Source organism: Panthera leo, chromosome A2 (genome assembly GCF_018350215.1).
Source record: "Panthera leo isolate Ple1 chromosome A2, P.leo_Ple1_pat1.1, whole genome shotgun sequence".
Classification (NCBI taxonomy): Eukaryota; Metazoa; Chordata; class Mammalia; order Carnivora; family Felidae; genus Panthera; species Panthera leo.
This window is the reverse complement of record NC_056680.1, coordinates 21,971,681-21,992,525: the sequence shown is the minus strand read 5'-3', so window position 1 is coordinate 21,992,525 and position 20,845 is coordinate 21,971,681. Positions and strand designations below refer to the sequence as shown.

Here is a 20,845-nt window from a genome sequence, read left to right as displayed (position 1 = left end):
CTTCTCAGAGCCATGGGGGCGGGTAGGTGGGTGGGGCAGGGGGGCCAGCAACCAAGAGTCTGACCGCTCAACGGAGGCTGCTCACGGGGAACCCTCAGCCACAAAGATGGCAGCCAAGACTCTGCCAGTTGCAGAGGCCAAGATCAGAGCTGAAGGGACCGTGGAGAGACCCCCAGACCAACTCTCTTCATGTAACAGATGAGGATACTGTGGGAGTGTCAGCGGGCAGGCTGCTCAGGTCGCACAGCCAGGCACGGTGTGGCTGGGCAGGGAGTGAGCCCCGGACCCTGTTACTTGAGTGTGGGATCCAGCCCAGGGGAGCCCTTTACTCTCCATCACAGTAAGGAGACGGACCTACAGCAAAGGCCAGCTCTTCTCCACGGAAGTTCTCCAGAGGGCATTCATTATTCAAACCACTTCCGTTCTGAGATTTATAGATTTTGCTGGAAGCCTGTTGTGTATTTGTGATTCTAGCCAGGCAACGAAAGCTATTTCCAGTACACGGCCAGCCTCTGCCCCTTCCTTCATCCGAGGTCACAGCAGGACTGTTCATGTCAAAAACACACGTGTAGCCAAGACAGACACCGCTGCCCACACGTCAGCAACTCAACCCAGTGCCAGAGGTCAAAGCTCTTAGATTCAGGTTATTCTTTCTCCATTCACTCCTCTTCCACTAATAACTTAGCTAAGTTAACACAACAACCACGGAAAAGCCACCGCATGAATCCACTTACATGGGGTATCTAAAGTAGTCAACCCCTTAGACAGAAGGTAGAATGGAGGTTGTCAGGGGCTGGGGGAGGGAGAAATGGGGAGATGGCCAACGGAGATAGAGTTTCAGTCATGCAAGATGAGTAAGTTCTGGAGATCTGCCGTACAACATAGTCCCTACCGTTAAGAAGGCCGTCTCGTACACTTAATTTATCAAGAGAGTAGATCTCACATTAAGCATTCTTACCACAATAAAATAAACACTGTAGTATTTTAAAAGCAATACACATACAAATATGTACATCTGTTTAAAAACAATAATTACATTCTTGGAAAAAGCAGCAGGGACATAAACTCATGGGGAAGCAATTACAATAAAAATAAGAACACGGGGCCACGTGTAAATTAACTCTGCCAATCTGTGTTCTAGACTAGCTCCTGACCTCGTCTCTCAATAACAATATTTTTTTCCCAAACAGCTTCTACCCGCTGTGCCTCATTTCTATGATGGGGCCTGAGGACACCGAGGTCTTTGTTCCATTTGAACGCCTATGTAGAGACAGTGTCAGAATCTCTAACAAGAGCCCTGATCTGTGAGTGCAGATTCAGACAGATGCACAGCCTTCGTCTTTACATCAACACCAACATGTGCCTTGGGAGGAAAGTCTTTTTAAAATCTGCATATCAGAGCGCCCGTGTTTTATCAGCCTGATACATTGGGCCTGCCAGGCTTCAAACCAACGGGACTGGAACCGAAAAGATACAGCACAAGGCCTGTCACAACCAAAATCCTGGAGTACTGGTAATTTGCCTTACTCCTCAAATTTCTAAAAATCGGATGGACACAGAGAGGCATGAACCACAAGGGGCAGCAATGCCGGACGGCTTCACACACTCGTGGGCCTCCCTCTCCTGGGCTTCCTGACAACCATCTGAGACTGCACTACAGTCTCCAGGCCAGAGCAGACAACAGTCTACTGGTCTTCTGAAGCTGTGTCGCCTTGGGATTGTTCTTGGTGCCGAATGAGCTGACTGCTAAGAGGGGACCCACCTGGGCAAGAACTTCCTGAGGTACCCGTCTCTGCGCAGCACAGATGTGCTCTCCCTAAAGCACGAAACAGACCGATAACAGACAACTTAGCTGTCTCTTTGTTTTCTTTGTAAAACCACCTCCTGCCCTATCAAAACATCAGCCTTCCTCTCCACTGAACCACTTGGCTCCACACGCTGTCGGCTCCCTCACTTGTATCCCCCCAACTCCACCCAACCCCTCCGCTGAGTAGCGAAACCAAGTAGCTTCGTGAATTTCAGCCCAGGCCAGCTCCACGCCTTCCCGCCAGCCCTAAGGAAGAGCTTCTGGGCACATGACGTACCTGGCTCCATTTTTAATTTTCCTTCCTGCTGGATGCTTCCACCTGGACAGAAATCTCAAAACAGTCACGGATGTGAATGTGACCAGGGAGGGGAAAAGAGGGACCAAAATGTTGGCAGTAAAGGACAAACAGGAGGAGAAGCAGGGCTCCTGAATACACTATAAGTTGCTGCAGAGTGTTTAAGATGAAGTTTAGAGGACAGGATTCAAAAAAGGTCTGTCCTGATAAGACAAAACTCTTCTGGCACTCACAAACCTGAAATACCTCTGGGGGAACGAGAGGCCTCCTCTAACGTTTAGCCCTGCCTGCATGACAGTCCCTGCTAGAGAGACAGGTGCTGATCCCAGAGGGAGACCCGCCCGCCTGGCCCTGCTCAGTGGCTTACAGTGTTCCGGAAGGAGTGGCTGCGGATGGGGTCCTCAGCGGCAAGGGCAGCGCTACTCAGCATGATGAAGACGAGGATGAGGTTGGTGAAGATGTGATGGTTGATGAGCTTGTGGCAGCCCACGCGGATCCTGTGGGGGAAACCACTGCATGGACACAGCCCTCGGCACGGCCAGTGCCTCCTGCATGCTGGCGCTGCTCTGAGGTGACAAGTCAGGCAGAGGACAGCTGTCCGTGCCCCAACCCGGCCAACCAGAGCCACCTGACCCTCAGCCCTTCAAAAGTCGTGGAAGGCAGACCCTGAGGACCCACAGTGCCACAGCTCTGTGGGGGGAGGAGGGGCTCCATACACAGCATTCATCACGTCCTTAAAAGTGGGGATTATAGTCCTGCTACAAGTGGGGAAACTGAGGCTTAAGCATGTGAGAGGTCTTAAGGCTAGTAAGGACTGAGGGAGATTTCCAATCCAGGTCGACTATGACGCTTTCCCACCATGACATGAAGCCCAGTGGCTTCCTTTGCCTACCTTTGGAAGGAATCTGAGCTCAGAGCTCACTGCCGCAGCTCACAAGAATGAGAGCAATGGGTAAAGGGGGTCCAGAGGTACAGACTTCCAGTTATAAAAGAAACAAGTCACAGGGATGAAAAGTACAGCATAGGGAATATCATCAATACTATTGCAATGACGTTGTATGATGACCATGCTTTTCGTGGCGAATGCTGTGTAACACACAGACCGGTCAAATCGCTATGTTGTGTGCCTGAAACCAATATGATGCTGTATGTCAACTGTACTTCAGTTAAAAATAAAAATTAAGGGGCCCTTGGGTGGCTCAGTCAGTTGAGCATCCGACTCTTGGTTTCGGCTCAAGTCATAAGTTCAAGCCCCACGTCGGGCTCTATGCTGTCCATGTGGAGCCTGCTTGGAATTCTCTCTCTCCCTCTCTCCCTCTGCCCCTTCCCACTCTCTCTCTCTCTTTCAAAATAAATAAGCTTAAAAATGAAAAAATAAATACAAATTAAAAAGGAAGGAGAGCAACCCCTTTCTAATGCTGTCACCTGGCTGTATGAAAATGACTACAGTATTCATGGGTTTGGTAAAATCTCCTGTTATGTGGAGATTCTGTCCTAAGTGGGTTTTTGTTTTTAAACTCTGGAGTTGACCCACAAGCACTCCCAAGAAAGTGAAGAGAAAGCTGCACCGTGCAAGAATCGTGCGGGAATCTTACATACCATGTCATGGTCCTCAGTGTCCTGCCGTTGCCTGATGTCCCACAGGCTAGTTAGCGCCAGACTCAACACCTGACTTTAGAATTTAACCTCAACACCTGACTTTAGAATTTAAAAGACTTTATTTTTGACCTATAGAATACATATATCTTCCCCTTAAAATTATTTTCCTTTGTATTTTTTTTTAATATTTATTTTTGAGAAAGAAACAGGGCGTGAGCAGGGGAGGGGCAGAGAGAAGGGAGACACAGAATTGGAAGCAGGCCCCAGGCTCTAAACTGTCAGCACAGAGTCCAACGTGGGGCTTGAACTCACGAGCCGTGAGATCATGACCTGAACCAAAGTCGGATACTTAACTGACTGAGCCACCCAGGTGCCCTGTCCTTTTTCACTTTCAAAACTGGAGTCAACTTTATGAGAAACTGACCCCTTTCTTCAAATCCTCCCTTGTGGGGCTGCTTCATGCTGGGATGTGCCCTTGGAGGGCTTGCAAGCTGTTAGCAGGTGAGTCTGGGGAGAACCTTCCAAGGCAGGGAGGGCAGGAGTGTTCACAGCTCTGGGGAGGGAAATAAATCCATTCCTTCAATATATGTAGACCCAGTGAGCTGTAGGCATCAGTAACGTCAGGTGAGTACCTTTTTTTAAAAAGAGACACCCAAATTCTCTACAGTGACACACTGTAAAAACTACCATCAGATCCTCAATTCACTAAGGGCAGCAGCCTCTCTTCCCACCTGTGTCTCCCTGGGGACTGTGAATTCCATAGGGTTCTTCTCTGACAGCCAAGGACTGCTTCTGCAATTCTAGAAACCCTTCCAGGAGCCATTCATTCCCCCAGGGATGCCATCTATCTCAGATGATTGAAAACCTAGAAACCGGCTACTAATAAACATTGTCTTCTTACCGCACTTGCAGTGCCGGGCTCCCAGTGAGCACCTTATCGTTTTACCACGAGAAATGCTACTTTAAGCAGGATAGCATGGAGCTGAATAGCTACCACCTATAAAATATCATCGAGCGATATCACTTTGTTGCCATCGAACTCAATAGGGAAAAGTGATCAACTAATCTGGATCTCAGGATGAAGACGCTGTGGAGAACTTGGTCGCAAAATTCTCATCCCCAAAGCATCTTAACAGAAGACCCACTCATGAAGAAAGGGTCCTCTGGATGGGAAACGCCTCACAGGTAGCAACCCGTGGACACCTGAGCTGTGGGCTCTGACCAGTACAGGGACTAAGGAGGAGGAGAATCTGGGATGGCATCCTCCCAGGACCTGGTCATATACCTATAATAGCACCTTCATCCAGGAACGAGGTGGCCAGGGAGAGATGGGCAGAGGGCAAAGGCAAGCTGGAACAAGAGAGGGGTCAGCGAGGACTCAGGGGCTCGGAGGCACAGGCACAGAAAGGGGCTGTGACCCACCCTCCTTCTCCCCACCTCCAGCCCCCCTCAAGCAATCTGTAGGGGGACAGGTGAGACACGGCAACGATGAAATCAGAAAGCAGGTATTTACGGGTTGGTCTTGCTCAGAATGAAGAATGCACTCCCTTCAGGGATGGGGGCGATTTTCTCCTTCATGTTCAACTCTGAGATTCTACGAGGACGGGGGCCAGCTGGAACCTCGGGTTCATCCTCTTCCTCCTCCTCTTCCTCTTCCCCTACTTTAAATGAGACACTTTTTTTTTGTAGGCATGAAATAATGGTTGCATTGGGTTTCAATTATTCTCAATTTCACGTGAAGAGTCAACTTTCACATCTATCGCCTTACATTGGTCAAAACCCTTCAGAATGTGGCCTGAATGCCTGTGGGGGGCTGAGAAGTGTGCCCGTCTGTGAGTGCAGGCAGTTCTGGGAAGGAGGGCCCGGCAAGTCCAGGTCTGAGCAAAGGTGAAAGGTATCAGTGCAGTACTCCCAGCATCCGGCTGTTTCCCCAGTAGCTTTGCTTAGCTTCTGCCTGGAAAACTGTGTGTGGGGCTTCAAGCCACACATGATCAGTGTCCTCCACCCCACTGGCACCCCGGCCCCCAGAGTCCCTGCTACATCAGCCAATAAAGGTAAGGCACCAGCAAATGTGAAAGGGTCAGGTGAGCAGTAATAATAACAGTAGTAATGGCTGGTTGCCTCCTAGAGAGGTTTCCCACCAGAGGTGGGGCTTGCCCTGATCCACTCACACTTTCTCTCCCCACCACCTGGAATTTGAGTTATGCAAGCTACCTGGGTGACCGAGGAAAGCAGCAGGGTTGACTGCTCCATAGCCACAAGGATGAGGCCCACAGCCTCGGCAGCCTCACTGCTCACCATGCACCCCAGCTGGGCTAGCCAGCCAGAGACTGAGCCTCTGATCACTGAGTGGTAGCAAAGCCGTATCACCCCTGAACCGAGAGCCTGTCACCGGCCTCTGCCACCATACCTGGCACATCACAAGGTGGGTAGGGGTCCTTGTCTTCATCCTCTTCTCGATAGTCATCAATTGTAACCTACGATGACAGAGAGGGCTTGGGAGGAGGGGAGACTCTGACTTCAATGCACCGCAGAGGACCAAAGCACAGACTCGACCCTGCCATTCAGTGCAGGGAGAGAAACTCTCTCCAAAGTGCACATTGCACAGAAGTGCGTGCGTGCATAGGGACAGCAAGTGTCCCTGTTGATGATTCTGCTTAAGACACAGCTCTGAGGGCAAATGAGGAGAAAACGGGTATAACCTCCATCCAGCCATGGTTAGCCAGCACCACCATACACGCGCCTCCCCACTCAACACTGTCCTACACACTGTGTGGTAACTGCGAGGTCCTGTCTCCCTGCTAGAATGTGAGCTCCATGCACAGAGGGACCTCACTGGTCTTATTCATTCCTGATTTCCAGTATCTGCCACACATTAACCACTCAGTAAGTATTTATTGACTCGCGGAACAAACAAAGGAATAAAAAATCCAGAGCTGTCATGAGTGGGATGAAGTTTGACACTACAGCCCTGAGTACCCAGAACCGGATCCTAAGATCCCTTCTGGAGGTAGACATCTGTTAACATCCTTGATTTTAATCCCCACTGAGAAGATATAACAGGTCAGGTCTGGTGACACAATTCCAATAAAGAAAAAATAAGTAGTCTCACCAGTCAAATATTGACCATACCAGTTATTTGGTGAAATATTGATTAATAACCAGCTAGCTGCCTAAATTCACTGAGAATCCCCCTGGGAAGCCAGCATCTATAATGTGTGTCATACCCTCACACCAAAATATCATGCATGATACCTTCCCAGTGTAAATGGTACATTTATGACGATATCAACAGACCCATAGTGAAACAAAAAGGGGAGAACTGTTTTAGGACATATACCTTATTGTCACTGTTGGCTATCTGGTTGGCCTCTGGTTTGTTGTTCTTTTTATTCTCCAGGCTCTCTTTTCTACACAGAAGAAAACATGAGAACCCAAGTAACCATATTGCTATGTATAAAAATGCTAATCCAGATTCTGAATCAACAGTGGCCTGATGAAGGACGGAATTTAATTGGAAACAACCCTAACAGTGAGACCACAGCACAACCCATCCTCAGAGCTCCCCGTTCACCTCAGTGCACTGCGTTTATTACATGGATCATCTTATTAAAATTCTCATCCAAGAGCTCATCAGCATTGAATGCATCATTTATTTTATGCCACCAAAATTAACCACAGAGATTCTTTAAGCATGGGGACGTGTGACTCCTACTCTCAGCTCTGAGGAAATGAGAGCTGAGGGCCTGGGTTCTGCCCAAGATTCTATCCTTGGGTGAAAATGGAGTTACCTGGCAATCTTCTTCCTTTCCTTCTCTTCAGCTTCCTCTTTCTGGGCAGTATTCAAACTTTCAGCATCAGCCAGATTGTCTACAGCGATGGCCAAGAAGACATTCAGTAGGATATCTAGTGTGAACATTTTAAGGGAACAACGTAATTTCTAAAGGCAGCTACGTGTCACCGATAATGGCAACCTCACATCCCTCTGTGTTCTAGGAGGTTGGTAACAGGTGACTGTCCCCTAGTTGCTGTATTTACATGGTAAGACCAGAGGACCAGAACCCTGTTTAAAACACAAAAACAACAAAAACAAGACCTAGAAACTTGTAGAAGACAGTCTGGAAAGAAGCAAAATTAAGGTTCACTAAAACCCATGAAAACCTACAAATTTCAACATTTCCTTTCATCCGTGTGCATATGTGGCACATATGTGTATGTCTCTGTACACCAGGTATCTGTAGCTATAACACATGCTGCATAAAACAATCCATAACATAAACATGGTATTTTTATGCATTTTGCTTTATGCATATTGTTTCTTTTAAAACACACACACCCATAACCTATATCCAGGGCGTGCTTTCCAAAATAGACCCTTCTAAAGGCTACATGTGACTCAAATGATGATTCCACAAGATGATGACTGCACAATACAGTCTTGAGTCTTTCTCTTTTGAGATGATCTTCAGAGTTTGCAGATACCTCATTCATTCATTCATTCATTCATTCATTCATTCCGCAAATGCTGATGTATTGTCAGATGGTGCCAGGCTATTCTTTTGAATAGTCCCACCGTAGCTATATCTTTGACTATTGTGGGTGAACTGTATTTTTTAAAATACTAAAAAATGAAGTGAGTTAACACATTATCAGGTTTTGGGCTCTTACTCTAATGTTGTATGTATGTCTTCCTTGGATGATAGTGAAAAAAAAAATTCTGAATAAGGTTCCCAAATTTCCTAGAAGATGCCTATTTCTTATTCACTAGCAGTTCAATACTTTTTTGAGAAGCACAGGGATCAGAGGGAAATAAGCCAAGACAGCTCCTTCTCTGACCATGCTTCTCCCTGGCTGATGGATGGTCATCTGGGTAGAAGACTGTGGGAGCCCAGGAACTCAGAGACAGGAGGGGGCACCCATGTCCCACAGGGCCTATGCAATCTGCAATCTCAGGTGCGTAACACAAAAGTAACCTAGCAAGGGGCTGACAAGGAGATACCTTCTGGGGATATCACGCTGCACTAATCTATTCAAGTCTTTAAAGAGGATAGATACATGAATGAATTACATTAAAACTTTCAAAAACGCGTTTGATATGTTAGACTATTTTTTAAGCAGAGTGTAATGAGCCTGGGGAAGCAATCTGTCCTGGAATGGGCGATGGCTTGGTAACATGAGCACTCCTCTGATAGATGAGGGGGAATTGTGACTCTGGCAGGGATCAGTGTAGGACTAACTGGGTTGAGGATTCCTAGCAATGATCTCAATGAAGAAGTAATGTATCCTTACAGTACTGTAAAGCTTGCAGTGACACCAAACTCTTTTGGGTAGCAGAAAGCACATCCAGAGTAACAAACCATAGGAACATTTTACAAGTTTGCAACAGATGGTTTCTAAGAGCTCACACCTATCATCTGTATTTAGAAGCATTACCCAGACCCTTCTAAATGGTGGTATGCTCTGGAATTCATTCAAAAAGATCCACCCAGCACCTCTCTCACACTGACGACTGTGCCGGGTGCTGGGGGCATGACAGACCAGGGTCCCTACTGCCATGTAGCATCTATTCTAGTTGGGGGAGACAGAACATAAACTACTTTGGCGTTTCAGATAGTGATACAGGTATTACAAAGAAAACACAGCATGTAACCGGAATGAGTGTGGCCAGGGAATACTTCTCTGCAGACCCAAAGCGGATATATTGCTCTGGCCCAAGAGTTCATTGCAAGGAGAGCACAATAAGAAAACACTGATTCATTTAACAAGCATTTACCAAGGGCTGACTATGTGTAAGGCCCTCCGCTATAAGCCACAAGAGATGTGAATACAAAGAAGAAAAGATGCCTGAACCAAGAAGTTTATTGCCGGGGAGCCTGAGCGGGTCAGTCGGTTAAGCGTCCAACTCTTGATTCCGGCTCAGGTCTTGATCTCACAGTTCAGATCATGAGATCGAACCCTGCATCAGGCTCTGCGTTAATAGGGCGGAGCCTACAGGAATTCTCTCTCTCTCCTTCTCTCTCTGCCCCTCCTCCACTTGTGCTCTCATTCTCTCTCTCAAAATGAATAAACAAATGTGTTTAAAAAAGAAGTGCATTGTTGAGTTGGGGGGATGGAGAAGCCCCCACCCCAAACCAGTAGATGCTGGCACCCACGTGCAGCAGGAGTAACAAAGATAACATCTGGCAGGAGAGCTCACCTCTGGGTAGGAGGGGTGTTCTAGCTGCCTGAAGGATTCTATGGGCTTCTATGTACTGAAGGTGGGGATTTCCATAGAATAACTTGAAGCACGAAGTATTGTCCTGAAAAGTTTGCACCAGGGCTACTGCATGGAAGAAAACTCACTAATGAACCAGAGGAGATTAAGGGGAAAACAGCTTGGGACTTCTTACGAGAAGAATCCCTTTAGGATTCTTTAAAATAAAAAGGTGAAGACCGGGGCACCTGAGTGGCTACGTCAGTTAAGCATCTGACTTCAGCTCAGGTCATGATCTCATGATTCATGAGTTCAAGCCCCACATCACGCTCTGTGCTGAAAGCTCAGAGCCTGGAGCCTGCTTCCGATTCTGTGTCTCCTCTCTCTCTGTCCCTCCTCCCACTCATGCTCTGTCTCTCTCTCAAAAATAAATAAACATTAAAAAACTTTTTTAAAAAGGTGAAGACCAAGAGGTGGTATTCATGTTACAGCCACTCTCCCACCAAGCCCTTATTGAGGACTCCATACACCAGGTCTTGTGCCGGTCAGGGAAGTCAGAGAGAGAAAGAAGACACTGCCGAAAGTTACAGGGTCCTAAAGGCTCTGATGGAGGGAAAGAGAGATCCAAACCTTCAGAAGTCTAGAATTAGAGAGTGCCTCTTGGCAGGAAAAAGGAATAAAAGGAGTTAGAAAAGAGCTCACAGCCTAATACAGCCACTAGCCAATGGACACCTGATCCCCAGAGAGGTACAGATCACCAAAGCCAGATTGGGTCCGGGGAGCTTAGGTCAAGCCACTGCTGATGGGTGCCCACTGGTTAGGAAGCGTTTTTAAGAGACACAGATTTACCCCTAACTTCCCAGGTGTGACGGCACGGAGGACAACCGGCTCTGCCCTGAGCCTTCCCTTGGGACCTGTACAGGAGCTGTGTCACCAAGCTGGGTGACAACTGGTACAGGCCACACACTGGCCCATGCTCCCTTCCCCAGCTTGATCAGTCCTCAAAGCCTCACTGGACCTCTGACCCCATTACACTGTCCCAGCAGCCCTGAAGGAGAGCAGGTGTCGAGCTAACAAGGTAAGGGCGTGCATCTCCCCAGCCCAACTGCCACCGCCACCCGCCACCTGCCACCACGACCACCTCAGGAAAACTCAGACAGGGAGGAACAAAAGGAGATGATGACGACAAAGCCCTGCTCGGCTTGAAGGATACAGTTACCACAAATGAAGAGGATGATGAAGTAGATGCAGACGATCATTCCCGAGGACGACGGGCCGCCATAGGCCATGATGCCATCATACATCACAGCGTTCCAATCTTCACCTGTCAGAATCTAAGAGAACCAAACTGCGGTCAGCCCGCATGCGCTGGACCGCAACTCCCGACGGTCCGCCAGAGCTCCCTGGGGGCCACCCGATTCTGGTTTCAGCTGCCTTTCACTGTCCAGTTTGCGCTCAGCAAAGCCACCGGTTTCCCCGTAGAGTTTTCAAAACATTGTTTTCAATTACACAAACACATACGTTAATTCTTCACATGGAAATAAAGTAACACCACATATAAGACTTATGTAGTCTTTGGTGACACCCTAGTTTTGCCCCCACCCCCCGAGAACACGGTGCATCTCTCTCTAGAACCTTTTTGCATGTAACATATAGATACACGTCCAGAGGAAAGAGGTAGTTGGTGTGTTCTCAGATATATTAAACATAAAGAGTGTCTGTCATACTATATGAATTTTCTGCATTTGCTTTTTTTTTTTTCATTCAGCAATATACTCTGGAGACCCTCTGTGTCAGTCAGTGCCCTTCCGTCCTTTTAACGGCTGCCTACTATTCCACGTAGTTAACATACTGTGGAAATGGAGAGTTAGATCCCTGAACTTGTAGAAGCAGTGAACTGCAAATATCTCACGTAAGTTTACAAACTACCTCATGAGTAGGTACTAAGAGCTGCCATAAATTTCCAATTTAACCTTCTCTACTGATGATATTTGATAACTCGATCTATCAGGAGGTAGAATCGGATAAACCTAAATAGCATTTTAAGAACATACTATCTTCCAGGGGTGCCTGGGGGGTTCCGGCAGTTAAGCGTCTGACTTTGGCTCAGGTCATGATCTCACAGCTCATGAGCCCGAGCCCTGCATCAGGCTCTGTGCTGACAGCTCAGAGCCTGGAGCCTGCTTCAGATTCTGTGTCTCCCTCTCTCTCTGCCCCTCCCCTGCTCACTCTCTGTCTCTCTTTCCTTCAAAAATAAATAAATATTTAAAAAATTAATAAAAACATACTATCTTCCAGCAAGAGAAAGAAAGAGGGAGGGAGCACGTGTGCTCTTGTATCATCTAGCTGCACCAGATACTTTAAAAAATAGAACTGTCATGGCTGACAACCCAACAGAAACATGGGCAAATGATTTCAAAAGATAAAGCAATTCCCAGAAAAGGAACTATAAATGGCTCTGTGTCCCATGAAAAGGCATTCAGTTTCACTCCTGATAAGAGAAGTAGGAAGACACTATTTTCACCTATCAGACAACCATCAAAAAGTTTGAACACCCACCATGCTAAAAAGTAGTGAGGCGTCAGGCAGTCTCCAGCCCCCATCCCAGGACAGACCGACAGTACTGTGAGGAGCACAGTAGGCAAGATATCAGAGTTGAAAACGGATTCACACCCTTCAGACCAGCAATTCCATTTCTGGGAAATTTATCCACATCTATGCTCACACATGTGCCCAGGGTGTGAGCTCGACGTCGCCCACTGAGCCGAGGCCAGACACAAATAGTCACCAAGCTAGGGACTGGTTGACTTGAAATAGTCACCAAGCTAGGGACTGGTTACATGAATTAGGGGACAGGCACACCACACCACAGGACTGACGCAGAATCAGAAAGGAGGCAAACTCTTACGGACCAATAAGGAAGGTTCTTAGGGACACTTCAAATGGTAAGAAAATGGAAAATGGCAGGTAACATGAGCCACTGTTTACATCATACTGTATTCGTGGGCAGGTAGGTGGGTCGCTAGGTTCACTGACTCACATCTATGAGCAAATATATCTCAAAGAATACACAGACACCATCCAGTGGTGGTTGCTCCTACAAGGAGAAATTGCGGGCTGCGTGGGAAGGAGACTCATTTGTTACTTTAAACCCTTTTATAAACATTTGAATTTTGTGCTATACACAGGTACTACCAAAACCCACCACCACCATAGGGTTTCTCTGTTTCTCTGAAATAAAAACAGAATAAAGAATAACTAATCAGCGGCTAAAAATTAAGGATAATTCAAATAATTAAAGTATAGTTCAAAAAAAGTATGGCCTCTGGCGGCGACAAGAATTCCATCCACCTCAAAATGACCAAGTGGGAATGAATCCTACAGATCATTCCCTCTAGTCTCTTGTTTTTTTCAGAACGGATAGTGACTTCCCAAGGTCACAGAGCTGAGCACTGAAAGAGCCGGCAGGGTGGCCTCAGTGTCTAGGCCCCTCCCACCATGCCTTCCAGCCTCCCCAGATGGGCTCCCCCAAAGCTGGAGCTCACTGGCATCGTGTGTGAAAGCAACAGGGGCAGAGGGGTCTTTTAAATTTATATGCCACTCGTTCGAGGAAGGGCTTCAGGTCACCACATGCGAAGGCGGGAGGGGGGAGGTTTAGAACACCCAGCTTAAAGCCAGGTGGGAGCAGACACTGCTGCTTTGAGTGCCTAGCCACCTGAGCACCTCTGACACCGTCCCTCCTTCTCAGCCGCGGTGCCTGCCCAGGACCCAACGGCACAGACATGCTCAGGGCCTGCGTGTCCTCATTACATCACGGGCGGGAGAGCAAAAGGGGCTGAAGGCTGTCACAACTCTTTTATCACCCCGATTCCTCTGACTGCACACCAGAGCATTAGGACTTCAGAATTCACCTCTCTGCACAAATCCGTTAGAACCAGGGTCCCAAAGCTGGCCTGCCAGCAAAAATTAGCACAGAACAGGAAGAGGATTTTAGAGCCTGTATCACAGAAACCTCGCAAACCTCACAAAATCAAACAGAAGTTTTTGGTTTGTTGTCCTGTACCATATCCAGTGGTCCTACAAAAAAACACTGAATCACACCACACAGACAGCCGGAGTCAAGTGCGAAACAAATGGCTTTCATGGTGCCAGATTTGTCAGAGCATTACTGGGGCAGAGGTCGCTAACCACAGCAGAATCATCCCGTCTTCCTGAGTTGTGAACTGACAAGCTGGCGGCTCACACGGGCTCCTCGCGAGGGCTCACCTGGAATACCGTCAGGAGGGCTTGAGGGAAATTGTCAAAGGTGCTCCGCTTGGTCTGCGTTTCGTCAAAATTAAACTTGCCACCAAACAGCTGCATCCCAAGCAAGGAAAAGATGATGATGAAGAGAAAAAGCAGAAGCAACAGCGAAGCAATGGACTTCATGGAGTTTAACAAGGAGGCCACCAAGTTGCTCAGGGAAGTCCAGTGCCTAGAAGTCAAGATGGGGGTGTGAGCCCAGAACGCCTGCAGGACACCGCAGACATCGCTGGACCGGGATGTGGCTGGTCGCCAGCCCCCGGCCAGAAAACACCTGCAGCGAGATACACACATCCTTACCTGGTCACCTTGAAAATCCTTAAGAGGCGCACACACCGAAACACAGAGATCCCCAGGGGAGACATGATTTCCAGCTCCACCAGGATGGTTTCAGTAATTCCACCACACACCACGAAGCAGTCAAACCGATTAAAAAGAGAGACGAAATACGCCTGGAGACCCAAGCTGTACATTTTTACCAGCATCTCGCAGGTGAACAGAGCCAGGAGGACTTTGTTAGCGATATCTGGAAAGACAGAGGGGCGCACGTGCTCGGGGTCTCATCGTGGGACTGGCTCAGACTCGTTTTCCCTCCTCCCACCCCACCAGTCTCTGCTGGAAATGCCCCAGCACTTTGCCCTGTCTTTGCTGTGGCGCCTGTTACAGAGACTGTAACAGCGTCAATATTTACGGTCTGTCTCCTGGGTTCAAGTCCTGCTTCTGCTACCACCTACACATGGGACTCTGGAGCAGCCCCTTGACTTCTCTGGGCTCAGTTTCCCAGACTATAAAATGGGGAGGAGCAGTTTCCCACACAATCTCTGATGCTTTCTAGCCCTAAAAGCCTAGGATTCTGCATTTAGACCAGCATATTATATTTCTCGTCTCCATCAGTCACGGAGGGGCAATCTGGCCTTGCTTAGGTGCCAATGATAGAAGAAGCAGTTGTCTATCAAGTGGCAACCACCACTTGCCAAGAATACCATAAAGGAAAATAAAGCTTCCGGTAGGGTCAGGGAGAAGGGAGACGAGGTCCCTCTCAACTGCAAGATTCCTTGATCCTAGGTTGCCACAGGGTTAAGACAATGAGAGGCTCCGGCGTCAATCAGCCCCAAGGTGCTTCACTGACCACGTGACAAGGACTACGCCCCCGCCGCTCTGGGTGCAGCCTCTCTCTGGATGGTTCCACTGTCTTCCAAGCTAGTGCCCTCCAGGAATGTCCTGACATGGCACATTGATAAGACTATGCAGACAGCCTCAGGAGTCCCTAATTCAGAGTCAGAATAAAAAGAGAACAGCCTCTGCTCGTACCTTGAATCTGCGTCAACCAATCAGGCTGGTTGTAGTGCTCGGAGGAAATGGTTAAGGTGTTGAGAAACACCAGGACAATAACCAGCCAGTAAAACGTGACAGACTTCACAGCAGCCCTACATCTCCTGCGATTGAATCGGTTCCAGCGGCGCCAGCGGCGGCTGCAAGAGAAGCAAAAGTTACTCCCCGAATGGCAGACAAAGCATCTGAACGTCCAACAAACGTTATGGAGGGGCGCCTGGGTGGCTTGGTCGGTTAAGCGTCCGACTTCGGCTCAGGTCATGATCTCATAGTCCATGAGTTCGAGCCCCGCGTCGGGCTCTGTGCTGACAGATCAGAGCCTGGAGCCTGTTTCGGATTCTGTGTCTCCCTCTCTCTCTGCCCGTCCTCTGTTCATGCTCTGCCTCTCTCTGTCTCAAAAATAAATAAACGTTAAAAAAAAAAATTTAAAAAACGTTATGGAGACATAAGCTGTCTTTAACTCAGGACATCCAGGTCACGGGGTGCAGGAAGGAAAGATGAGAACAAAGGACACAGAAATTAGCAGAACTCATCATAGTAATTGTGTTGGTCTTAAAATACAACTTTTAAAATAGTATCTTGACCTGATCACGCTATCAGTTTCCTTCCTATGGTTTTAGATAACTCCGTAATCTGCCCTAAGCAGTCCTCAAACTAGTGAGAAGAATGTAGATATTCATAGATTCATATACAGATGCAAAACCGAGCCGCACACACATATGCAATTCCCACCATATGGTACACGGGTCTGTTCACACTATGGGTGCAGAGAGCCGTCTGGCTGATCATACACATCTCTTGCAGCTTCTTAACCGTCGTACAGAATTTCTCAGGCAGCAAAGTGCTCCAAACCCAGTTTTCCTTTTAGGGAAACTTTAGGTCCTTTCTTAAATCTGGGAGGTTCCTCTGGAGCCCGGCAGACTTGTCGAAGCTGAGTAGGACATGAGTCTTCATCCTGAGTCATCAGGTGCCCTTGCTAACTAGCAATGCTCAAAATATACCTTTAGGAGAAGAGCCAATATTGAATCATGTTTTCATACAAATAAGATGAGCTGAGCCAGACAGACAAGTAGCATGTCCTCTACCGACTTTCAGTTCTAGTGTGTCGTTAGGGAAAGGATCCCCTCCCTTAGCCTCTTCTCCCCGTGGAAAACATTCCCTGCCACAGGATGGACTGGTGAGGTGGGTCCCAGAAAAAAGGCCAGCCAAGTGGCAATGTCAGCCTTGTGCAGGCTGTGTTCACTGACGGGGGCTGTGGGCACCTCCTCTGGGGGCCTGAGTCAGAGGAATCTCCAGGCTGGGTCCAAGCTGCAGCGCTGGCTGACTCAGCGGCGTTGCTATGCTAAAAACACCGTAACCCAGGGACCGAGCAAAGAAAGAACCACGCTGACTCTTCAACAAGGCCTGGCACAAGCAAAGTGCATTTTGTTCTTGCTCCTGCTATGCGGTTTCCATGGTAACAGTGGCTGGAAACATGATGACCAGTGTAGAAGAATCCCACTAAAGACTGTCCCCTTGAGGCTGGGTTTCTCCTGAGATACATAATTCAGTCCACACAAGCAAGGTGATCCAAAAAAGAACCAGAGTTGGTGGTTCTATTTATGCTGTAGTGACAAGTCACAAGCATCTCATCATGAGGTCTTGGAGGCTTCACTCTCCCATCCCCTGAAGTCCTGCAGCATTTCTCAATTTGCCCTTCATGGGGCTCCAGACACTGGGTATATGGAGGTGAAGAAGGAGCCTCGTCCTGCGGCCTCTGACCTTGAAAAGCACGCAAGGTTGGGGCAAATAACAATTATAAATCCCCACTAAGCGCTTCTCTCAGGGTCCCGAGTACAGGCAGAGAGACAGGAGCAGCAAATGCTCTCTGCGTGAGGCAGGAAAGGCTTCTCTGAAAAGCTGAGATTTGGGCGGGCTCTGGATAACAGAGTAAGGGTTCACCAGGGGGCAGACGGGAGGGCACTCCACCCCAGGTGAAGGGGACTGAGGTGGGAAGAAACCGCATGTTGAAAACTGAGAGCAGTCCAGTTACCACCACAGAGTGGGGAATAAGGGGGCAGTGTCCGAGGATCAGGCCAGAGAGCGAGCTGGGGCCCAAATTATGAAGGAATGAATACGCCCTCTGGCAACAGGGAGTCAGGGAGGGGCCTTTAATTGTTCTTTTTTAAGTCCAGTTTATTGAGATACGATAGATATGTGGTAACTATTAACATTTAGGAAGAGGGTTTGTAACCACCACCACAGTCAAGAGGTAGAAGATTTGCATCACCCAAAGAACTTCCCTCATGGCCCTTTGTGACAGTTAACCCACCCTCCTCACCTCAGCCCCTGAAAACTACTGTTTTTTGTCCGTATTGTTTTGTCTCATCCAGAATGTCCAATAAATAGAATCACACAATATAGAGCTTTTTGAGACTTGCTTCTTTCACGTAGCAAAAATACGTTCCAGATTCGTTTGTGTTGTATCTATCGGCAGTTTTTTCCTTCTTATTGCTGAGCGTTATTCTGTCATATGCGTGAACTACGATTTGTCTACCCATTCACCATCTGACGGACGCTGGAGTTATTTACAGTTTATAGCGATTACATATAAAGTTGCTGTAAACTCTTATGTAAACATTTTTCATGCAGGCACTGATCTTCATTTTATATAAATATCTCGGAAGTGGAATTGCTGGGTCATACAGTAAATAGATGTTTAACTTTCCAAGCAGCTGTCAACTTGTTTTCAAAAGGGCCGTGTCTTTCAACCTGTAGGAACATATGGGAATCCCCACCAATCTGCATCCTTGTCAGCACTTGGTATTGTCAGATTTTAAAATTTGATCTGTAGGTGTAAAAAATTTTCTAATAGGTGTATAGTGATGTCTCACCGTGATTTTAATTTGCATTTTCCTTGTGACCAATGATCATGTCATGTGCTTCTTTGTCATCCACCTCTCTTTGGTGATATACTTGTTAAAATATACTAACTCTTTTTTATAGTTTTCCAATTATTCACACCATATTTATGTATTATTCTTCTCATATACTGGATACTAGTCCTTTATCAAATGTTTTGCAAATGTTTTTTCTTCCGGTCTGGAGCTTGTCTTCTCATATGGCCAGTGTTTTGGGTTTCGTCTCTAAGAAACCTGTGCCTGACCCAGGGTCACAAAGATTTTTCTCCTGTGTTTTCTTTTAGAATGTTTACAGTTTTAGGTTTTATATTCATATGTCCACTTCAAGTCAATTTTTATAGTAAAATGTTGTTTTTAATTGAAAAATAGCATTTATATGGAAAAGTATACAAATCATAGGTATATGGTTCAATGTGTTATTACCAACAAAACATGTAACCTGCATCCAGAGCAAGGAACACAACATCACTAGCACCTCAGAAGACCTCTTGAACCCCCCTCCATAAAAAACTTGTAAGCAGAAAAGAGACAAGAAGAATCCCTCTTTAAGGACAGACTCTGGGCAGGAGTACGAAGGGTTGATTGGTGACAAGAAATTGTTCGTTGTTACGTCCTGTCAGTTTGTCTTGGGGCAAGATCTTCAGCACCTACTCTGCTGCTCTCCAGGGCAGGTGTTTGATACTTACTGGACAGACCGATCTTCAATATGAACGTTCTAGCCCACAGAGTAAAAACCAAGTCTAGAGCAACTCCATGTATAGTTGAGAAGTTAGAAAGTAAAACACCAGCACACAGACTTAAGAAAAAACAGAAGATACTGACCTGAGCTTGGATTTTGAGATGGCTTGGCTGAAAGAAAGAAAGAAAGAAAGAAAGAATACGATTTCGATTAGGAAGGTTTGAGCATTTTCTCCCCATCACTTCAGCTAAGAGATGGAAAAGCCATGCACAGAAGCCTGGGCTCAGCATCCCCAGCTTCCCCAGTGAGCCAGCAGGGGTGAGAGCAGAGCAGGAGGCGAGGTCTGCCGGGGCCATGCAGGCCAGGCTGACACCCACCGGGGCCCAGGCAGAAGACTCTTAGCCGGCTGCCCTGTGCAGCCCTGTCACAGGCCATTGATGCCGGTGGGGGGAGGGGTCCTTCTCCCCTGACCCCACTTCCCCAGACTGAAGTTCCCCCACCCACTCCCCTGCTTGCAACTCAGCCACACTGTGCTGCTACTACAGCAAGAGAAGCACTGGATTAGGAGTCCTGGCTCTGCTATCCACTAACTGCATGGGTTCGGGCAAGCAGCACAACTTTTTGAGCCTCAGTGTTCTCATCTGTAAAATGAGGATAACGAACCCATCCCCCCGCCTACTTTACAATGTTGTAGAGAGGGTGGAGCAAGACAACGGAGGCAAACGCACTTCTTAAATTGCTGAGCATTCTGCCCAAAACACATTATTTTTACGAATCTCTGCAAGAAGATCAAATTTTCTTAAAAACACCGCCTCTACTTTACAGAGATAAGGCCTAAAGGGTACCAGCAGAAAGCAAATGAAATAAAATCGCATGGGCTCCCCAGAGTAGGCAGTACTCTGCACATTGCACACTGCTGGTCCCCACCAGGGACCAGGTTATCTAGACAGAAGCCAACAGGGGTGAATGTGGTGGTGCCCTCCACTATTAGGAGAGGGTGGTGCAGGGCTCCAAAAACAAGTGCCGTGAGCAAAGGATAGTGGGCTCTCAGTGTCCAGCCCCGTGTACGAGGCCGCAGAGAACCCGCCAGTGAAGGAAAACTTAAATATGCAGCGCATTCTGTCAGCCGCTCTGCCATACAAGCGCTTCATCAAGGCACGGATGCCAACAGCAGACAGGGAGGAGAATCAGGCCTATTACCCCCACCGCCGACACCCAGAGGGCCCAGCCTTGGCCGTGCCTCTTCGTTTCCACCAGCACCTAGTGGAACAGTGGAATTGCCGGGTTACCTGGCACGCCCCGCAGCAGGCTCTGCCTCAGCAGGACGGGCTGCTCTGGGGGAAGAGGCATGTGAAACGCCGGGGGCCTGGGGGCCTGGGATGGGAGGGGGGACCAAGGGGTCCAGGGTGAGCCCACCCACCCCTCGTGCACCTGAGGCTATGGCCCTGGGGCTCCACTGAAATCTGGGGTGCCTTCCCCCACACGTGCTCCTCCAAGAAGACAGGAGGGGGCAGGAGGGCCAGCGGCCTCCACACTCACCAGAGACTCCCACAGCCGCCTTGGTTCTCGCCTCCACCACTTACGTTCTCCGTGTTCACAGACTCTGTCTCGCTGGTCGGCATGCTGGCTGCGGGGAGAAGACAACGCTTTAGACGGGCACGTTGGTGGCTCTACGTGCCCTGGAGTTGGCTGGATGCAGAGGCAGGCCCTCTGGGAGCCTGGGAGGAGGGTGGGGGAG

At 48.1% G+C, this 20,845-nt stretch overlaps 1 protein-coding gene across 1 annotated transcript in view; it reads right to left on the bottom strand.

Moving 5' to 3' along the window:
• The window catches only part of CACNA1D (calcium voltage-gated channel subunit alpha1 D), a 301,531-nt gene that overhangs the window by 67,776 nt on the left and 212,910 nt on the right, over nucleotides 1-20,845 (bottom strand). Inside the window, exons 10-20 of the mRNA XM_042927310.1 lie at nucleotides 20,647-20,734; nucleotides 19,251-19,277; nucleotides 15,508-15,668; nucleotides 14,497-14,722; nucleotides 14,161-14,368; nucleotides 11,108-11,228; nucleotides 7,493-7,607; nucleotides 7,042-7,111; nucleotides 6,112-6,178; nucleotides 5,215-5,362; nucleotides 2,470-2,599 (exon numbers count right to left, since the gene is read on the bottom strand). Coding sequence (XP_042783244.1) covers nucleotides 2,470-2,599; nucleotides 5,215-5,362; nucleotides 6,112-6,178; nucleotides 7,042-7,111; nucleotides 7,493-7,607; nucleotides 11,108-11,228; nucleotides 14,161-14,368; nucleotides 14,497-14,722; nucleotides 15,508-15,668; nucleotides 19,251-19,277; nucleotides 20,647-20,734 — 1,361 coding nt within the window. The remainder of the gene's footprint in view (nucleotides 1-2,469; nucleotides 2,600-5,214; nucleotides 5,363-6,111; nucleotides 6,179-7,041; nucleotides 7,112-7,492; nucleotides 7,608-11,107; nucleotides 11,229-14,160; nucleotides 14,369-14,496; nucleotides 14,723-15,507; nucleotides 15,669-19,250; nucleotides 19,278-20,646; nucleotides 20,735-20,845) is intronic.